Source organism: Balaenoptera borealis (genome assembly GCF_965194805.1).
Source record: "Balaenoptera borealis genome assembly, chromosome: 8".
Lineage (NCBI taxonomy): Eukaryota > Metazoa > Chordata > Mammalia > Artiodactyla > Balaenopteridae > Balaenoptera > Balaenoptera borealis.
In genome coordinates, this window is record NC_138865.1 from 10818012 (window position 1) to 10835484 (window position 17473).

At 51.4% G+C, this 17473-nt stretch overlaps 1 protein-coding gene across 1 annotated transcript in view; it reads left to right on the forward strand.

Annotated features, from left to right (window-relative positions):
* Positions 1-1492: 1492 nt before the first annotated feature.
* The window catches only part of SCARA5 (scavenger receptor class A member 5), a 122330-nt gene continuing 106349 nt past the window's right edge, over positions 1493-17473 (forward strand). The window contains exons 1-3 of the mRNA XM_082402808.1: positions 1493-1586; positions 1898-6239; positions 9992-10168. Coding sequence (XP_082258934.1) covers positions 10054-10168 — 115 coding nt within the window. The 5' untranslated portion in view covers positions 1493-1586; positions 1898-6239; positions 9992-10053. The remainder of the gene's footprint in view (positions 1587-1897; positions 6240-9991; positions 10169-17473) is intronic.

The following is a 17473-nucleotide window of genomic DNA, read 5'->3' on the forward strand; positions in this document are numbered from 1 at the left end:
TGCGGTGGGGTGGGGATGGTGGTGTGCTGAATTGGGCGATTGGGATTGACATGTATACACTGATGTGTATAAAATTGATGACTAATAAGAACCTGCAATATAAAAAAACAAACAAACAAAACAACTAATACTAAACTTTCATTAGGTTATTTGTATGGAAATATGTTAATATAAATGTTTCAGACATTACGTGAAATTTCTAAAAATCTTATATGTTCTGGTATAATGTTATAAGTCATAATTCTAGTTATTACTTTAAAATGTATAACTCAGAAATAACTAAATTTCCTTGTCAATTACATTTTTTATGAACTTTCATCAAATCTTTAACCGTGGTCATTTTTAAGTCTTTTGTCATTTACAGACAGTTCTGGGTGTACTCTGATGCTTTTGCAAATATGTTCCTATAAACGGGTTTCATCTTCAAGGAATTCATGGAAAAGACTCTGACACGCACAGGTTTCTGGTAACTGTACTGCTGAACTGAATGAATAAGAATTTTCAGAACTCTAATGAAAAACTGATGAACTCATAAAAGTGCTAACAAAAGATCAAGATGAAAAAAAATTTAATTACATGGGACTGAGTGAACTGATGAGGATGATTATAATTTTTGTGACTTTCTGTTTGAATTAAAAAAAGAAAAAAAATCCCACAAGGACTCAGAGGCAAAGAATATACAAATCAATTTTCACTGCAAAGTAAAGGAGCTGTTACAGTGGAGGATTACTGGACTGAATGTCAATATTGTGACATAGTATGAGTGTGTTTCGTGTTTGGTAATTGCAATCATTGTTGCTTTTGTTGTGGTCATCCATTTACAATGCTTGGTGTCAGTCTATTTATCTCTTGTAAAAATAAAATACAGTGTGTGTGCGTGAAAAAAAAATCAGACTAAGTAAGTATAGTTACAGGAGCTCAACTTCACTGGTCGTCAAGGAAATGTAAATTAAAACCACAATATGATGACTCCACAAAAGATAAACATCACTAACACAGGCGAGGACGTGGAGCAACTGGAACGCTCATGCTTTGCTGGAGGAAGGTAAACTGGTACAATAACTTTGCAAAATTCTTGGGCAATATCTACCGAAGCTGAACACAGGCCACCCTAGGACCCAGCAATTCCCTTCCAAGGTATACACCCAACAGAAATGTACCCATTTGCTCACCAGGAGACAGGCACTGAATGATCATAGCGGCACTCTTTACAACAGTCGAAAGCTGGAACCTACCCAAATGGCCATCCACAGTAGAAAGGATATTCACACAATGGAGTACTTATAGCAACGAGAACGAATGAACTACTGCTAAGCACAAGGGAACAATCTCAAACATGATGTTGAAGCCAGACACGCAGTGAATGATTCCACGTACATGAAGTTCAGAAACAGGCAAAATCATGTGCGGTGATGGAATATGGGATAGTGGTTATCTGGTTTGAGGGCATCAGGGACCAGAAGGGGCACGAGGGGAGCTTCTGAGGTGCTCTACACTCAGTTGCTGGAATCTATTCAGTTTGTGAAGAATGTACAAATTGGATTACGATTTGTCCATTTTTCCTTAGATATGTTAAACTTTTTAGAGTCTTTTTTTTTTTTTTTAATAAATTTATTTATTTATTTATATTTTGGGTGTGTTGGGTCTTCGTTTCTGTGCACGGGCCTTCTCCAGTTCCGGCAAGCGGGGGCCACTCTTCATCGTGGTGCGCGGGCCTCTCACTGTCGCGGCCTCTCCCGTTGCGGAGCACAGGCTCCAGACGTGGAGGCTCAGTAGTCGTGGCTCACGGGCCCAGCCGCTCCGCGGCATGTGGGATCATTCCCAGACCAGGGCTCGAACCTGTGTCCCTGCATTGGCAGGCAGATTCTCAACCACTGCGCCACCAGGGAAGCCCTAGAGTCTTTTTTTTTTTCCCCATGTTTCATTTTAGAGTTTTATTTTGGTTGCCTGGGGACTTTAAAAAAAATTCTGTGTCTTTTTCATCCCAGTCACATATATATATCCTGAGATTACAAAAAGAAGTTAAACTTTGTAGAGTTTTTTTAAAAAGACTCTTGTTGGGGGCAAAAAAGAGTCTTTTGGGGGAAAAACCTGGCCTGAGGATGAAGGTTTGAGATTCATCCCACCTGAAGCCACAAGGAGCCCCTTGAAGGGTGCTGGGCTGTGATTCTCTGCTCTCATACCTTTTCTTCCCCTGGACCGAGATCCCGAAGGACAAAGGCTGGGTCTAATTCATGTTTGTAGAAACATTTGGAATACATTGCATGAAGGTTACATAACAGATGTTTGTTGAATGAATAACTGAATGTATGGAAGGAATCCCTGCAGATGTAGAGGCTCTAGAGGTAGAGGACAGTTGTGGACGTTGCATCCGAGAGCCCAGCGTCGTGACCTTCAGTTTCAGCATTGCTGGGTTTCTCCATATGAAAACTGAGGATGATAATTCTCTCCCCATCTCCGCCCTAGATAGTTGTTGGGACAATCAAATGAAATCATTCAAAGAAAGCAGGAAGCCCTTGAGCACACTGATGTGTCTCATTGGCTTCCACATCCATAGATGCAGCTATTGCAGAAGTTTATTCTACTCTCCTTCAGTGTAATCACAGTTTCATAATACCATCTGGTGGGAAATGCCTATTATAGATGCCTTCTGCCATTGAATGGAAGCAAGCTTTTTGGACTATGCTGATTTCAGGTGGCAAGAAGGTATCATTGTGGGCTTCCCTGGTGGCGCAGTGGTTGAGAATCTGCCTGCCAATGCAGGGGACACGGGTTCGAGCCCTGGTCTGGGAAGATCCCACATGCCGTGGAGCAACTAGGCCCGTGAGCCACAACTACTGAGCCTGCGCGTCTGGAGCCTGTGCTCCGCAACAAGAGAGGCCACGATAGTGAGAGGCCCGCGCACCGCGATGAAGAGTGGCCCCGCTTGCCACAACTAGAGAAAGCCCTCGCATAGAAACGAAGACCCAACACAGCCATAAATAAAAATAAATTAATTAATTAAATATAAACACTGGGTTCAATTAAAAAAAAAAAAAAAAAGAAGGTATCATCGGAGCTATGAGCTGCCAGAAAGACTCTCATCCACTAGAAGACATGCCTCCCAGTTCATTCCTATACTTTGCTATCAAATGTCTCCTCGCCTGTTTGGGCAGCTTTATTCATAACAGACAAAGATTGGAAACAACCCAAATGTCTATCAAAAGGAGAATGGATAAACAAGTTGTGTTCTACACGTATAATGGAGTATTACTCAGCCAAAAGGAAAATACAAAGAACAAACTACTGCTATGTGCACTGATATGGACAAATCTTATCACTATAAGAAGTGAAATAAATCAGGAATTAATGAAAGAAAGTCATGTCCTTTGCCTGAAGCTACTGAGTTTAAAAGGCTAAGCTTTATTCCTCCTGCAATTTTAGAGTTTAATAGTTCTGTACCCACTCGTGGGTCTCACATGCAGAGAACGAGACCCTTCCATGTCTGTATCATCAATTACCAATGGTAAGGAGAGGCTCAGCCAATAGCCTGGGCTGCATTTGGGTCCCCATCCTCCCTTTCCCCTATGGGCAGGGCACACCAGTATAGGAGTGTTAAAAAAAATGCTTTGTACCCTCCTACACTGTTGGTAGGAATGTAAATTGGTGAAGCCACCATGAAAAACAGTAAGGAGGCTCCTTAAAAAACTAAAAATAGAGTTACCATATGATCCAGCTATCTTACTCCTGGGCATATATTCAGAAAAAACAAAAACTCTAATTCAAAAAGATACAAGCACCCCAATGTTCACAGCAACACTATTTACAATAGCCAAGATATGGAAACAATTTAAATGTCCATCGCCAGATGAATGGATAAAGAACATGTGGTACATATACACAATGGTATATTACTCAGACATAAAAATGAATGAAATAATGCCATTTGCAGCAACATGGATGGGCCTAGAGATTATCATACTAAGTGAAGTAAGTCAGAAAGAGAAAGACAAATACCATATGATATCACTTATATGTGGAATCTAAAATATGACACAAATGAACTTATTTACGAAATAGAAGCAGATTCACAGACATACAAAACAAATTTATGGTTACCAAAGGGGAAAGGGGGTGGGGGAGGGATAAATTAGGAATTTGGGATTAGCGGATACACACTACTGTATATAAAACAGATAACCAACAAGGACCTACTATATAGCACAGGGAACTATATTCAACATCTTGTAATAATGTATAATGGAAAAGAATCTGAAAAAGAATATATATGTATGTATAAATGAATCACTTTGCTGTACACCTGAAACCCTGTAAATCAGCTATACTTCAAAAAAAAAAAAAAAAGCCTGTTTCACATAAGTCGGACATCACCAGGGTCTCACCAACCAGGGCATTTATTGCTAATATATACATCTCCACAGTGAGATCCCTGGACATAACATTTTGAGCACATTTCCTGCTATTTGTAAGATGACATTCCCAGGAATATTGGTGACTTGATGGGTGACTGAAACACACTCTTTTTCATCAGAGGCAGTTAGGGGAGTTGTTCGGGGCACAGACTACAGTCAAACTGCCTGGAGTGGAATCTAGCTCTGCCACGTACAGGCTGCTTGACCTTGGACATACTGCTCAGTTCTTCTGTCTCAATAAAGTGGGAATAATAGCAGTACCTACCTCATAGGGCTACTGTCAAGGTTAAATGAGTTAATACATGAAAAGCACTTGGAATTGCCTAGCGCAGCGTATATATTAGAAGTGGTTTTTTCTCACCTCTTCCTCCCCTCCTCCTCCTCCTTCTCCCGGTCCCCCTCCCCTCCCCTCCTTCTTCTTCTTCCTTCTCCAATTATTATTATCATCATCATCATTATGATATAATTACTGGGGGTTTTTTTCCTGTAAAACGGAGTCTTGGAGCCTCACATTGTAGCTGCCTGCCAGGGACGGTCAGAAGGTGCAGTCACTGCAAATGACAAAGACATTTGTGACTCAGCTGTGGTTTGAGGGCTGCACGGTGGGGAGAGCTGAGCCTTGGCAAACTATTCTCCTGTATGAGGTCTGACCCTCAGGGGTTGAGGCTGAGCTCGTAACCAATAAACAGGAGCGTGTTCGTGAATGTCACCTCAGAGCTCTGTGCCCCAGGCAGTGGGGGGTAGGACGGCGTACACATAAACTGACCATGTGCCTTGGTTCAGACTATTCTGGGAATTTCCCTGATGCCTCTGCCATCACCACCTCAACCTGAAGGTAATTACCCCCTTAACATTTTGGTGAAATCTCCTTTTCTACACGTAATCAGTTATGCTTAGGTTTACACTAGGTTTACAGTTATCTGTGCCCAAGCCCACCTCTCAGCCTGGACTGCAGCTCCCTGAGGCCAGCGGGCTCCTCTCACTCACCTCTGTATCCCGACCTTTGCGCAATGTCAGTGCTCCAGAAATGCTGGCTTCCTTACTGAGTTGCATTGAACTTGACTTTGGGAAGTTCCTTCAGCACTCCCAGAACCCTCTTCTGAATCAGGCAATCTGTGTCCTTTATGGGTGGATGTGACTCCAGGAAAACACAGAAAGTAATTCTAAGCTAAGTTTGGTGAATGAACCGAGCGATGCCAATTCCGTCCTATAAATAAATTTACAAGGCTGGTTTTCTTGCGCGGCTAATAAGCCAGGTCTAGCTGCCATTCCGCTAGAAGCGTTCCCAAAATGCCTTGAGCAGGGCCTTTAGAACCAGCGGGTGGAGTCCCCAAGACCAAGGCTGCTCTGGACCCAGCGGGTGTTCCTGCGTGGGGCTGTAATGCTCAGATTGGCCACTAGAGGGGGACGCGTTCCAGACCCCATAGGAGCCTCGCAACTGCTCCAAGAACTTTATAAAGCCCGGCGGCCAGAGCAGCTGCAGTTCACAGCTCAGACAGTACCTCGCAGAGCCGCTGGTGCCTCCACAGAACATCTCCCGAGCGCTGCCCAAGGCTGACCGAGGCGGGGCACCAAGACAGGGACTCCCACTTGGGCACAAGGTTGAGTCTTGCCTCCTGACCTGATCCTCCTGGAGAAGTGACCCCCGAGACCCCGGGCACGGTGCAGCCTCTTTCTATGAGTCCATCTGGATTTGGCTGGCAGTGGGAACGAGCTCTGAGGGGCTGCCTGGGTCTCGGGGTGGTGGCAGCAGCCAGCTCTCCAGCCACCATGGCAAATGCCAGGAACTGAGGGGACGGTCGCTGCAGCCTCACTGGGGGCCCTCAGGTGAGTCTTGGTGCTGACTCTGTCCTGGCACCTGGGCATAGCTTCCCAAAGGCAGCCAGGGGACACAGGGCGCTGGGTTTGAGCATCCCCAGGATGTGGCGCGTGGAGGTGCTAGCGCTGGGTGGGAAAGTCCTAGCTGTCAGCCTGGGGGATCTGCTGGGCCCTCATCCAGCTGCCTGGGCTGGTGGGTGTGAGCCCGCATTTGGGAGCCAGAGGAAGCGATTGCTTTAGTGGCAACTCTGCCAGGCTCATGTCACAGCTCCAGAGCCTATTCAGGGAGCAGATGGGACAGGTGACAGGCCCTTTACGTGTGTGTGCGTGCCTGCAGGTGTGTCCAGTGGTGGAATGTATGAAGGCAGAGCTTATTTATAAACCATCTGTGCCTCTCCAGCTCTGGGTTATGATTTAGATGAACTAAGTACCGTTAGAGGAGAAAAGGGCTTAAAACCGACTTAGCGATTCTGTCTCCAGAGAGGGCCACATTCAGGGTGATCTCTATTTAGTTTTGATGCATTACGAGCCCTGTAGAGTTAGATGCTGGAACCCAGCAAGGCTTGGGCCACCCCCGCAGCAGGAAGAATTGATTGTATCCCGCTGCTGCCCAGAGGGGGACTTTTAATATCAGGCTCTAGCTCTCAGCTCTGGTCTGCATTCGTGATTGCCTTTCGCACAGGGATCCAAATGGCATTGTTTCTGGGACTGGCTAGGCGGGAGGGTGGCCTCAGGAGCCCAGGGACCCCTGTACCTGGCTGCTTGGCAGGGTCGGAAGATGCTGAGGGGCTGTTGGTTCTCACCAGACTCCACCCCCGACTCCCTGCATGCCCCTGTCCATACAGCCCTCCCACATGCCCTGTCCCACACGAGGCTCGCTGGGACCAAGTGGCTAGCAGATGTGCTCTTCCCATCACAGAGGCGATGGCCTGAGGCTGAACGAGCTCAGCTGATTGGGCCAAGTTCCCCAGAGACAAGAAGTGGAGCCGGGATGGGACCCCGTGTCCTCTGAGCCCGCACTCCCCACAGGTCCCTTTGGTGTCTCCACCCTGCCCGTGTTTCTGTGGCCCTGGTCCCCTCCCTTCCAGCTCTCTTGGCTCCAGGTCACCTAACCTGGCCCTCTTCACTGCATCACTTTGGGCCCGAAAGGGGGCCACCAAAAGGGACTGACACATGCTTCCTGGACAGAGCAACTTGGCGCTAAGCCAGTGCCCCAGGTGGGAAGCCTCACCCTCTCTGACACCCATCGGTTCTTCCCCTCTGGGCCTCGGTTGGCTTATCTTTAGAATGGGAATATGACAGATCGATGCCACCTGCCTCCCTCACAGGGCTCCTGGGAAGCAGAGCGATCCTAAAGGCAAAGGGTCTGTACTTGGGGGGGCCGCATGCACACGGGTGTGGGGCTGGGAGGTATTGCTGTGTCGTCACCGCACTTGGCAATTAGTTGCACAGGCTCGGCCCGAAGGCTATAAGACCAATGCCGGGAAGGTCCAAATTCCTGCCCCCCATTCCCCAAGAAAGAAAAGCAGACCCAGGTAAAACCTGGGGCAGACAGAACATTCTTAGGTTTCATTCCCAAGTAGCAAACATTAGCAGCGCCGGCTGAGCACTTGCGATCCCATGGCGCTGGCCTCTGGCCTCCAGCTCAGCCCCTTTCCCCAGCAGGCTCCCCAGGGCTCCTGCTCCACCAGCTGAGGGGTCGGGGGGGGGGGGGGGCGCCCTGCAGACACGTTCCAGATAATGCGCTGGGCAGAGAGGGAAGCTGGCGCAAGCCCGGCTCCACACCTCCACCCCTGGTTCTCGGAGACCCCACGGGCTCTGGACGGCAGCTGCTCTTGCCTTTGGCAGAGAGAGGGTTCTCTCTCTCAGAGGAGACACCGGCCTCCTGCTTTGCAGCTCCCCAGGGCTGAGGCCAGAGGGCGGGGTGCCGCACGAGCGCTGTGAAACGAGGGAGGGTCCCCTGTAGCTTAGCAGCAGTGGAGCTGCCCAGGGCCGCACCTAGAGGCCCCCCCTGGGTGGAGGGCTTAGACGGAGGGCCAGCGTCAGGAGTCTCGCAAACTGGGCACAACTGCAGCCCGGAGAAGCGGGGCCAGGAGCTGTCTCTCCAGGAACCCCGGAGGGCAGGCAAGAGAGACGCTGGCAGGGCTGCGGGCTCCCCTCCACCCTTCCCTCCCGCTGGCTGGAGGAAAGGCCCGCAGGGCCTGGGAACACCCTGAGTGTGTGTGCCTGCGTGTGTGTGTGCACGCGTGACCATGTGTGCGGGGCAGATGGCATCTCATTAGTTGAAGTCAAGAGCAGAAGGCCCAGCCATCCCTCCTGGGCCAGCGGAAGGACAGGGGGATGGCAACTGGTCAGCTCTGGCCTCCTCTCAGCCCTGAGGTCAGAGGTCTCTGGAGAGAAAAGTCAGGTTGTGAAAATAGGGGATTTGCGTTTGCTGTGCCTGGCAGGGGGGTCTGGCCATTGTCCCTATTTACTGGAACAGGGTGGGTGCCTCCTTTCCCTTCAGTCAGTGGCCACTGTCCCCCCACTGCCACCTGCCAGGCCCTGTCCCCTTCTCACAGCGGTAGACGCCTGGCCAGGCTCTCTGGGCCTCAGGGTTGAGTTGGCTTCACGCTGGGCCTGGGACCCATCCATCCTCCCCGGGGGCTTTTATCTTCCAAAGAATTCACTTTTTAAAAGTGGATTTTGGGGTTCAATATCCAGATAGTCAAAGAGCATCAGAACCGAAAGTCAACATAAATCAATGGCTAGAACTGAGCAGAAAGTGGAGAGTCATTTGCAAAATCACCGAGCGTATATGTGGGAAAAGGATATTGAGTATTTTATGTAAATAAATACTTTGTGGTCTGGTTCCGCAAATGATTTCTTCTTATTACACAAAGAATGCAAACGTATTACAGAAAGCCCAGAAAATCCAGCAAACAAAAATAAGCACAAATCCCCACAATCCCAACCAGAGTCCTGTAATACACGTCTCACCCAGGGAAACCCAGAACATCTCTGAATATCATCTTTCCCGTCACATACTTGGGACATGTGTAGATATTACAAAATGGGATCACATTGTGCACACTTGTGTAAACGGGGCTGGTTCATTTCAAATAGCATACACAGCATTTCCCCATGTTGATGGGACATTCTTGGAATTCCATGGGGTCCCCTCCAAGCCCCAGCGATCCAGCCTCAGGAGGCCATCGGACACCAGGGCCCTCCCCAGTCTAAGGCTGCCCAGACCTTAGTGGCTGGGGGACCTCACCGAGGCCACCTGCCCCTTGGGCTCCCATGGGGGTGAATCCCTGCTATGGTCCCCTGAACCCAGCCCTTCTGACTATGCCAGCCTGGCCAGGTTTGGGAGCAGTTCTGGTCTTAGCTGTGTTGGCTGGTGGTCCCTGTACCCCATTTTATGTCTAGTTTTCCCCCATTTCCAACACAGAGCAGAAGCCCAAGTCTCCCTGATGTGCCCAGGGCTCCAGAATCTTGGAAACTACTCTGCTTGGGTCAAGAGGGTTGGCTCCTCCCAGCCCCACCCAGCGTGGCCCTCGGTGCCCCCCAGCGCAGGGCTCCAGCCCCACCCAGACCTATGAAAGGGAGGGGTTGGATCCCATGGTCAGAAAGGTCCAAAGGGCCTTGGCCTCCCCAAGCCAAGGAAGTTGAGGAGGGGGAATTGGGGTCCTAAGGATCCGGTGGCTGCTGCCTGCTGATGAGGGAGGTTCCCAGCGTTCAGGCTCAGGGTCACCGCTCATCTGTGTCTCCACCTACAGCTTATGTCCTTTCTCTCCCCCCTGCGTCCTCCCTTCCTCTCCTGCTGCTGCTGCAGGACGCGATGGAGAACAAAGCCATGTACCTGCACGCCACCGTGAGCGACCGTGACTCTGGCTCCATCTTTGAGGAGCCCTTTGATGGCAGGAGCCTGTCCAAGCTGAACCTGTGTGAGGACGGTGAGTGCCTCTGGCTCGGTCTTAGGCGCGAGATCAGCCCTGCCCCCTCCACCCGATCCTGGCATTGCCCCAGGGTGCTGGTGACCCCCCTCACCCCCCCGACTCACACACACACATAATACTGCATAGGTTGAAATGCGTGCTCGGAAAGGTCTTTTCTCATTCATGCATCTCAACACACCTGTGTGACCAGCAAGATGAGACGCATTTTACAGATGAGCTAGCGGAAACTGAGAAAAGCATTAAGCATCACATAGCTCGTCAGTCATAGAGCGGCCCCAGCACTGAGTCTCCTGACTCCTAGGGCAATCCTTTTGCCTCTCTGCCATCCTCTCCTCTGGGTGAGGCTGGGGTCACGAAAAAGGCAACTGAACCAAGAAGCCCAGACCCTCTCGGGTGACGAACCTCCAATGCACTTCCTAAAGCGTTTGCAAGGAGGGAACGCACCTCTCCAGGTGCCCATCCTCCCCTGGGACTGAGGCCTCAGGTCATGGCACGGGAAGGAGCCCCATCCTAGTGACCCAGACCGCACTGCACCTTTGTGGGCTGGTTATTTGCTAAAACTCTGGAGATTCAACAGATGCAGATTCCTCTAGAGGAGCTCAGAGCACCTTGCTAACAGCCAACCCCTGTGCGTCCAGCACAGAGCTCGATACTTAGTAGGTGCTTAATAAATGCTTATTGCCTGAATGAATACATTCCTCTTTGCAGTGAGTATAGGAGATGAGAGCTTCATCCCCACTTCAAAGATGAGTAGAAGGAAACCCACAGGAGAGTTTTGTAAAAACTTATGGTCAATGAGATGGAAACAGGCTGCCTTAGGGTTCTCCAGAGAAACAGAAGCACGAGGGTGTCTATACACACAAAGAGACTGATTATGAGGAATTGACTCACATGGTTATGGAGGCTGAGAAGTCCCACGATCTGCTGTCTATAGAGTGGAGACCCAGGGAAGCTGGTGGTATACTTCAGTCCGAGTCAGAAGGCCTGAGAACCAGAGAAGCCAATGGTGTAGATCACAGTCTGAGGGCCGGAGAGGATGAGATATGTCCCAGCTCCAGCCGTCAGGCAGGAAGCAAAAAGTGAATTCCCCCACCTTTTGTGCTACTCAGGCCCTCAACTGATTAGATGAGACCCACCCACATTGGGGAGGACAATCTGCTCTACTGATTCCACCAATTTAAAAGCTAATCTCATCCAGAACACCCTCATGGACACCCAGAAATTATGTTTAATCTGGTTACCCTATGGCCAACCAAGTTGACATATAAAATTAACCATCCCAGATGCCTTTATTCAACCTTTTTCTCAAGCACCATGTTTCACTGTGGTCCACTCTGCCAACTGCCTTTGTCTTGAAATTACTCAAAATTAGAAATGACTCCCCCTCATTCAACCCCATCTTTCCTCCCATGAGGTGCTGAGTGTAGAAAGGGAAGTTGGGTGGCTCAGAAAGGCAGGGATTAGGGATTGTCTCAGGAGGGAGAGGAGACAGGAGATTTGGGCTCTTCACCTGCCCTAGTAAACTACCCACCGTCAGAGCCCTTCCTCTGAATTCCAGTCGACAACCACATTTTGAGGGCCCACAATGTGTCAAGCTATGGGTTAGGTGCCAGAGATGCTCCAGAGAGAAATTAAACCATCCTTGCCCTCCAAGAGCTTCTGAACCCAGTGGGAGGGACTGGCATGGGGACAATTACCCACCATGTAAAGGAGGTAAAAATATGTGTGATTATTAAAGTCAAGCAGGGCGAAGCCTTTCTGGTAAAGGCCTTGAAGACTGAATACAATTTTGTAAGAGAAGAGGTAGTTGGGGAAAGGTATTACCAGCTGAGTTGCACCAGACAGGCCAGTGTTTCTGTTAAGTTAACGACACCTGGGAAGAGAGGAAGGCCCGCAGGGAGCTGGGTCACTACCAATGCTCAGCTCTTCCCCATCAGTACATCAGCAAAGCCAAGCTGGCTTTCACATCCTTCCTCCACCCTCTCTCCCCACTGGCCCATCAGTAAAGAGGCCTGATTTGGCAAGAAAGAACTGGGGTACATCTCAGAGGGGTAATTGCAGGACCACCAGGGCCATCCTGGGGTGCCAGTGGGGAAGGGCATGGCAGGGGGACCCCAGGGGTGGGGAGAGGCCTGGGGGAGTGTCATTGGGCCATGGTCCCCCCTTCTCTTGACCTCATCTTACCTCCCCTTTTCTGAACCTGAGATTTAAAAAAAGGCCATTTGGACCAGAAGGACTGAAAAATAACAGTAACCCCAGCCATGGGGAGATCTGGTCAGGGGGCAGTTTTAGAACCAGGCCAGCAAGTGTCCCAGGGGTCACCTGAGCTACAGCACCCCATGAAGTGTGGACAGCAGAGGTCGGAAGATGTAGGCTGGAGGCTGACTCTTCCCTTCCCTGTCCCCCCGCCCCGGGGCATGTGACCTGATGGGCACGTCCCCTCTCTGGGCCTCAGTATCTCCATCTCAGTGCTCCACAGGGGCAGAGGGGGTGTCTCTGAGCTCCCATCCAGTCCTAAAATTCTGTGCACAGAAACAGACTTGGATGTTGTATTTGCGGTGTGGTCCTTTTAAAACCTAAGTTGGAGCAAAGCCCAGCAAAGGCTCCCACGCTGAAGGGAATAAAAACCCAGGCACTGACTGTGGCCAAGGAGGCTCTGACCCTCACAGCGGACCTGCTGGCACGCTCTACCCGACGAACGCTGCCCCCAGACCCTCCAGGCGTCCCCCTGACCTCCTTCTGGTCTTTGCTCAAATCTCACCTCTGCGTCAGGGCTTCCTGTCCTCCCCTGCACACCCATTTCCCTGCTTCTCTTTTTCCTTTTTCACCTAGTCCTAGTCTCCTCAACACACTGTATCATTTTCTTATTTATCACGTTTATCATTTACTCTCTGTTCCTCATGGGAAGAACATAGGCTGGACCAGCGCAGGCATCTCTGTTTTGTTCATCAGTGTCTCCCAGCCTGGTGCACAGCAGGTGCTCCTAAGTATCAGTATTTGTTGACTGACTGAATGAGCGAACTAATGGCTGAGCAAACACAGGAGTCCTTGAAATCTAAAGGTGGCAGAACAAATAAATTCTAAACCTGATTTCCACATCGTCTGGGTCTCCTCCACACTTCATTCCTGGACGCCAGACATGGGGCCGGGGGTGGAGGGGCGGCCGTGAAGACCCCAGAAAGACTGGAGTGTTGAGATGAAATCACCACCTAAAGGCTCCTAGGTTTCTGGTTTGACTTTTTTCCCCTTCCCTCTCATTTCTAAGAGGAAAATGGCGAGCTCCGACTTGGGGAAATTCAAGCCAGATTTGACCTGTTTCCCCGGCACTTTGCTGCTTTGATCCTCATCTCTGCAGAGTAACAGGAGAGGGGGGAAGGGGTGGGGCTGGTAGGGGCGGAGGGAGGTTGATGGGAAAGCAGAGGTGGACAGAGGTGGGGACCCTGCCAGCCAACCGCCCCCCCGCATCCCCCCCAACCCCCCCCAACCCCCCCCATCCCCCCCCCCCCCCCGCTCCTCCGGGCCTTGAGTAAATGAAAGCAGTGTTGTCTGCTAGGCCTTGTAGGGGCTCCAAGTCCCTCCCAGGATTTTCCCCTTGAAAGCAGGGAGATGGGAGGCAAGGGGGTGCCTCTTCTTGGCCCTGGGGATCTTGGGATCAGGGAGAGCAAAGCTGCAAAACTGCAGGCTAGATATGGAGGTTTGACTCAGGCCTTAACCCAGGTGGGACTTTAAAGACAGGGTGTAAACACGGTGTTATTTACAGGTCCCTCCCCACCCCCCTCCTCTGCTCTCCCCTCCCGTCGTCTTCTCTTCTCCTCCTACCTGCCCCCATCCCTTCCCTTCTGTTCATGCGCCAGGTGAGAAGGAAGCTGAGGGGCTATTACGCGCCCGCTGTGACAGGCTACCCTGCCCCTCTCCCGCATGGTGCCACCCACATCCTTCCAGGCTCTCTCCCTCGCACCCCTGCTCCAGGGTGACACCTTTGGGACCTCTCCATCCTCTGCACCCCTTGGCTGGGCCACCTCTCAGGACCCCGCCACCTCCTTCCTGTGTCTGAGCCCCGCTGTGGGTGGGAAGACGCCCAGGCAGGGGGCCTCCTCACCTCCCGGGCTCCAGCGGGGAAGAGCACGGGCTCCACCTGTGTGGCTGGAATTGCTGGGTGGGCTCGTGGCAGAACGCGACCTCCAAGGTCTTCCAAGAGCCAAGCCCCCTCTGACCTCAGGGCCCACCAACACCTCCCTTGGAGCAGAAACCCAAACGGGGGCTGTCTGGGCCTGCGACCCCTCCTCACCCCCCCTCCTCTGTGCCCCCTCCCCCTCCCCCTCCCCGGTCCTGCCTTTCTCTTCCCGCCCGGACAGCTGAAGCCTCTGCAGTCTGGCGCCCAGAGGCGGAGGGCTGGGCGTGGGTGGTGTTCAGCCGGGCCTGACTCCTCCACGGCCCTCTCCAAGGGCCAGAGAGAGGTGTTAGTGTCAGAAAAATATCGCAGTCACGCTCACCCCGTGGCCTCGGGCCCTCCACCGCGCTCCCAGCACCACCCGTCGGCCGCAAATGGGAGGCTCGCAGAGGTAATGAGTTACACATGCTCCTGGCCGCGCCCAACGCCTGCACGCCAGGCCGCTTGCTGAGTTTAGGGCCTGAGCTCCCATTCCTGCGTCCCTGCCCCATAAAATTAAATTATTCTCCTAAGGGAGTCCCCACATCTACTTTCTCATCCATCAAGTCTCCCTGGTTCATCTGGCGTAGCTGAGGGCTGCCGGGCAGCTGCCCAAGGGTGGGAGTGGATTTCCTGGGAGGGTCTGGCTGGGGCCTCACAGAGGGTCCGGCCCTCTACAGGTTGGAGAATCCGGCACTGGAGCAGGAGAATAGCAGAGATGTTAACTCATGCGGTGCCGTGGTGCGCTCAGCTCCCCCAGCTCACTGGGGGCTGGTGGCCAGGAAGGATCCTGGATCTCTTGGGCCCCAGGGACTGTCCCTCCACAAGAGGGGGACAGCCCAGGGAGGTGCCAAGATGTTGAACTTTGGCAGGTCTGGGCTCGGCGCGGGGTGTCTTCTGTTGCCCCTCCGTTCCCACCCGCTGCCACTCGCCGCTCTCTGCCTTGTGGGGAGCGGCCCTGGCAGGACGGGGAGGATGGAAGATGAGAGGTTGCGTGTTTATCCCCAGCTCCTGCCCTGTGGGGTCACCTTGGGCCACTGTGTCCTTCCACCCAAGGTCACAGCCCCTTGTAAGCCACCCTCTCCGCTTGGGCTTTCTCCTTCTAGGCTCCAGTAACTGCTCCCCTCCTGGGCTCTGTAACCGAGGTGGTTACAGCCCAAGGACACCACTCTGGCCCTTGTGGGCATCTTACACCCTTGGCCACACCTTTGCACATATTCCCTTTATTAAATTCTATGACATTTCCTAATTTAAGTGGGCTGTCTGTTTCACTGAGGCCCTGACCCTCTCATCCTCAGTGTTCCCATCTGCAAAATGGGAATAATGTTATTCAACTCACAGGACCCATGGGGGAATCAGGTGATATAACCCGAGTAGGGCACCTTGGACACAGTGCACCCTCGATACACACTGATTTCACCTCCCTGCCCTTTGGGGAGTCCCCTGCACATGTTGGGGAAATGGAGAAGGACAGGGGGAGACAGGGAGGTCAGGGACAGCTGCTGCCACCCAGGGTCTCCCAGGAAGCACCCACGCCACTTCTCAGAGACCCCTGGCCTGGACAGTGTTTTTTTCTGTTGTTTTTTTAAAAAATTTATTATTTAATTAATTAATTTTTGGCTGCGTTGGGTCTTTGTTGCTGCGTGGGGGCTTTCTCTAGTTGCGGTGAGCGGGGGCTACTCTTGGTTGCGGTGCACGTGCTTCTCATTACAGTGACTTGTCTTTGTTGCGGAGCACGGGCTCTAGGCACGTGGGCTTCAGTAATTGTGGCTAGCGGGCTGTAGAGCACAGGCTCAGTAGTTGTGGTGCACAGGCTTAGTTGCTCCGCGGCATGTGGGATCTTCCCGGACCAGGGCTCGAACCCGTGTCCCCTGCATTGGCAGGCGGATTCCTAACCACTGCGCCACCAGGGAAGCCCCTGGACAGTGTTTTAAGGCTGGTTCCTCCTTCTGCTAAAGAAAGCAGAGTTTTGGTTAGTGGGCTTCCTCATGAAGCCTAAATACTAGAGGAAACCAAGCAAGTTCTTTTAGTCCTAATCCCCAAAGAGTACAATAGGATCTGTAAGAAATATTCTGGGTCCCGAGGGCACCTGGCTCGGTGGCAGGTGTGAGTCTGTCCACCCCCCGACCCCCATCAGAGACAGTAGGTCCCTGAGGTTGGCTACCAGAAGAGTCGAGGGGTGCATTTCATTGTTCCTGGTGGAGGATGGCATTTGGTGCAGACTACACACAGCCTCACTCGCCCCGGGCACCTAAGTCCACACAAGGAACTGGGACCTCCTTCATCCAGAGAGGACAGGGTTTTACGGTGCTGCTGGTGAGTGCAGAAATAAAAGGTCTTGGTTCCTGCCCTCAGGGGGCTTAAAGTCCCCAGAAGACACAGACCCCGCATTATAATGTGATTCATTTTCTAATGGAAGTGCAGTTTAGAGGGGAGATTTCCGCAGTCTGCCTTGGGAAGGAAGGAAGTTCCCTCCTGCAAAGTCAGGAGCATGGAGGCGTGTCCTTCCCTTCCCAGCGATGCTCCACTCTGTGGATACGGTGAGGTTGCAGAGTTAGGTTTAACCAGGGTCAGAGTGCCACCCAGTGAGTGAGAGGAAGCCAGAGAGGGACGAGAGAGGGGAGGCTGTGGGAGAGAGTGGATAACGTAAATCATGGAATGCAAGTCGGACAAGAAGGGAAGGCTGGATGGGAGGCGGGAAGGGTGGTGGAAAGACGGTGGTGGGGTCCATGGTTAGTAGGTCCTGGTGAGGTCAGGGAATGCCGAGTTGGCGTTCTGGACGGAGGGCAGCAGGAAAACCTGAGAGGTAGCTCTCACCTGGGACGTGTGAAATTGGGATTAAGAAAGGGCCTTGATTATTGGTAGAGCCAATCAAAATGTCATGTGAGCCACATGTGCAATTTTAAACTTTCTAGTAGCCACACAAAAAGGTAGAGACACAGATGAACCGAATTTAAATACAGGAATATATTTGATTTAATCCAGTATATTCAAAATAGTATCAGTTTGATATGTAATCACTGTAAAAGTGATGGAGATATTTATACATTTTTACTCGGGCTGAGCCTTCAAAATCCGGTGTGTATTTTGCATTCCGAGCCCATCTCATTTTTGCCCACATTTCGAGTGCATCAGGGAGGACTTGCCATTAG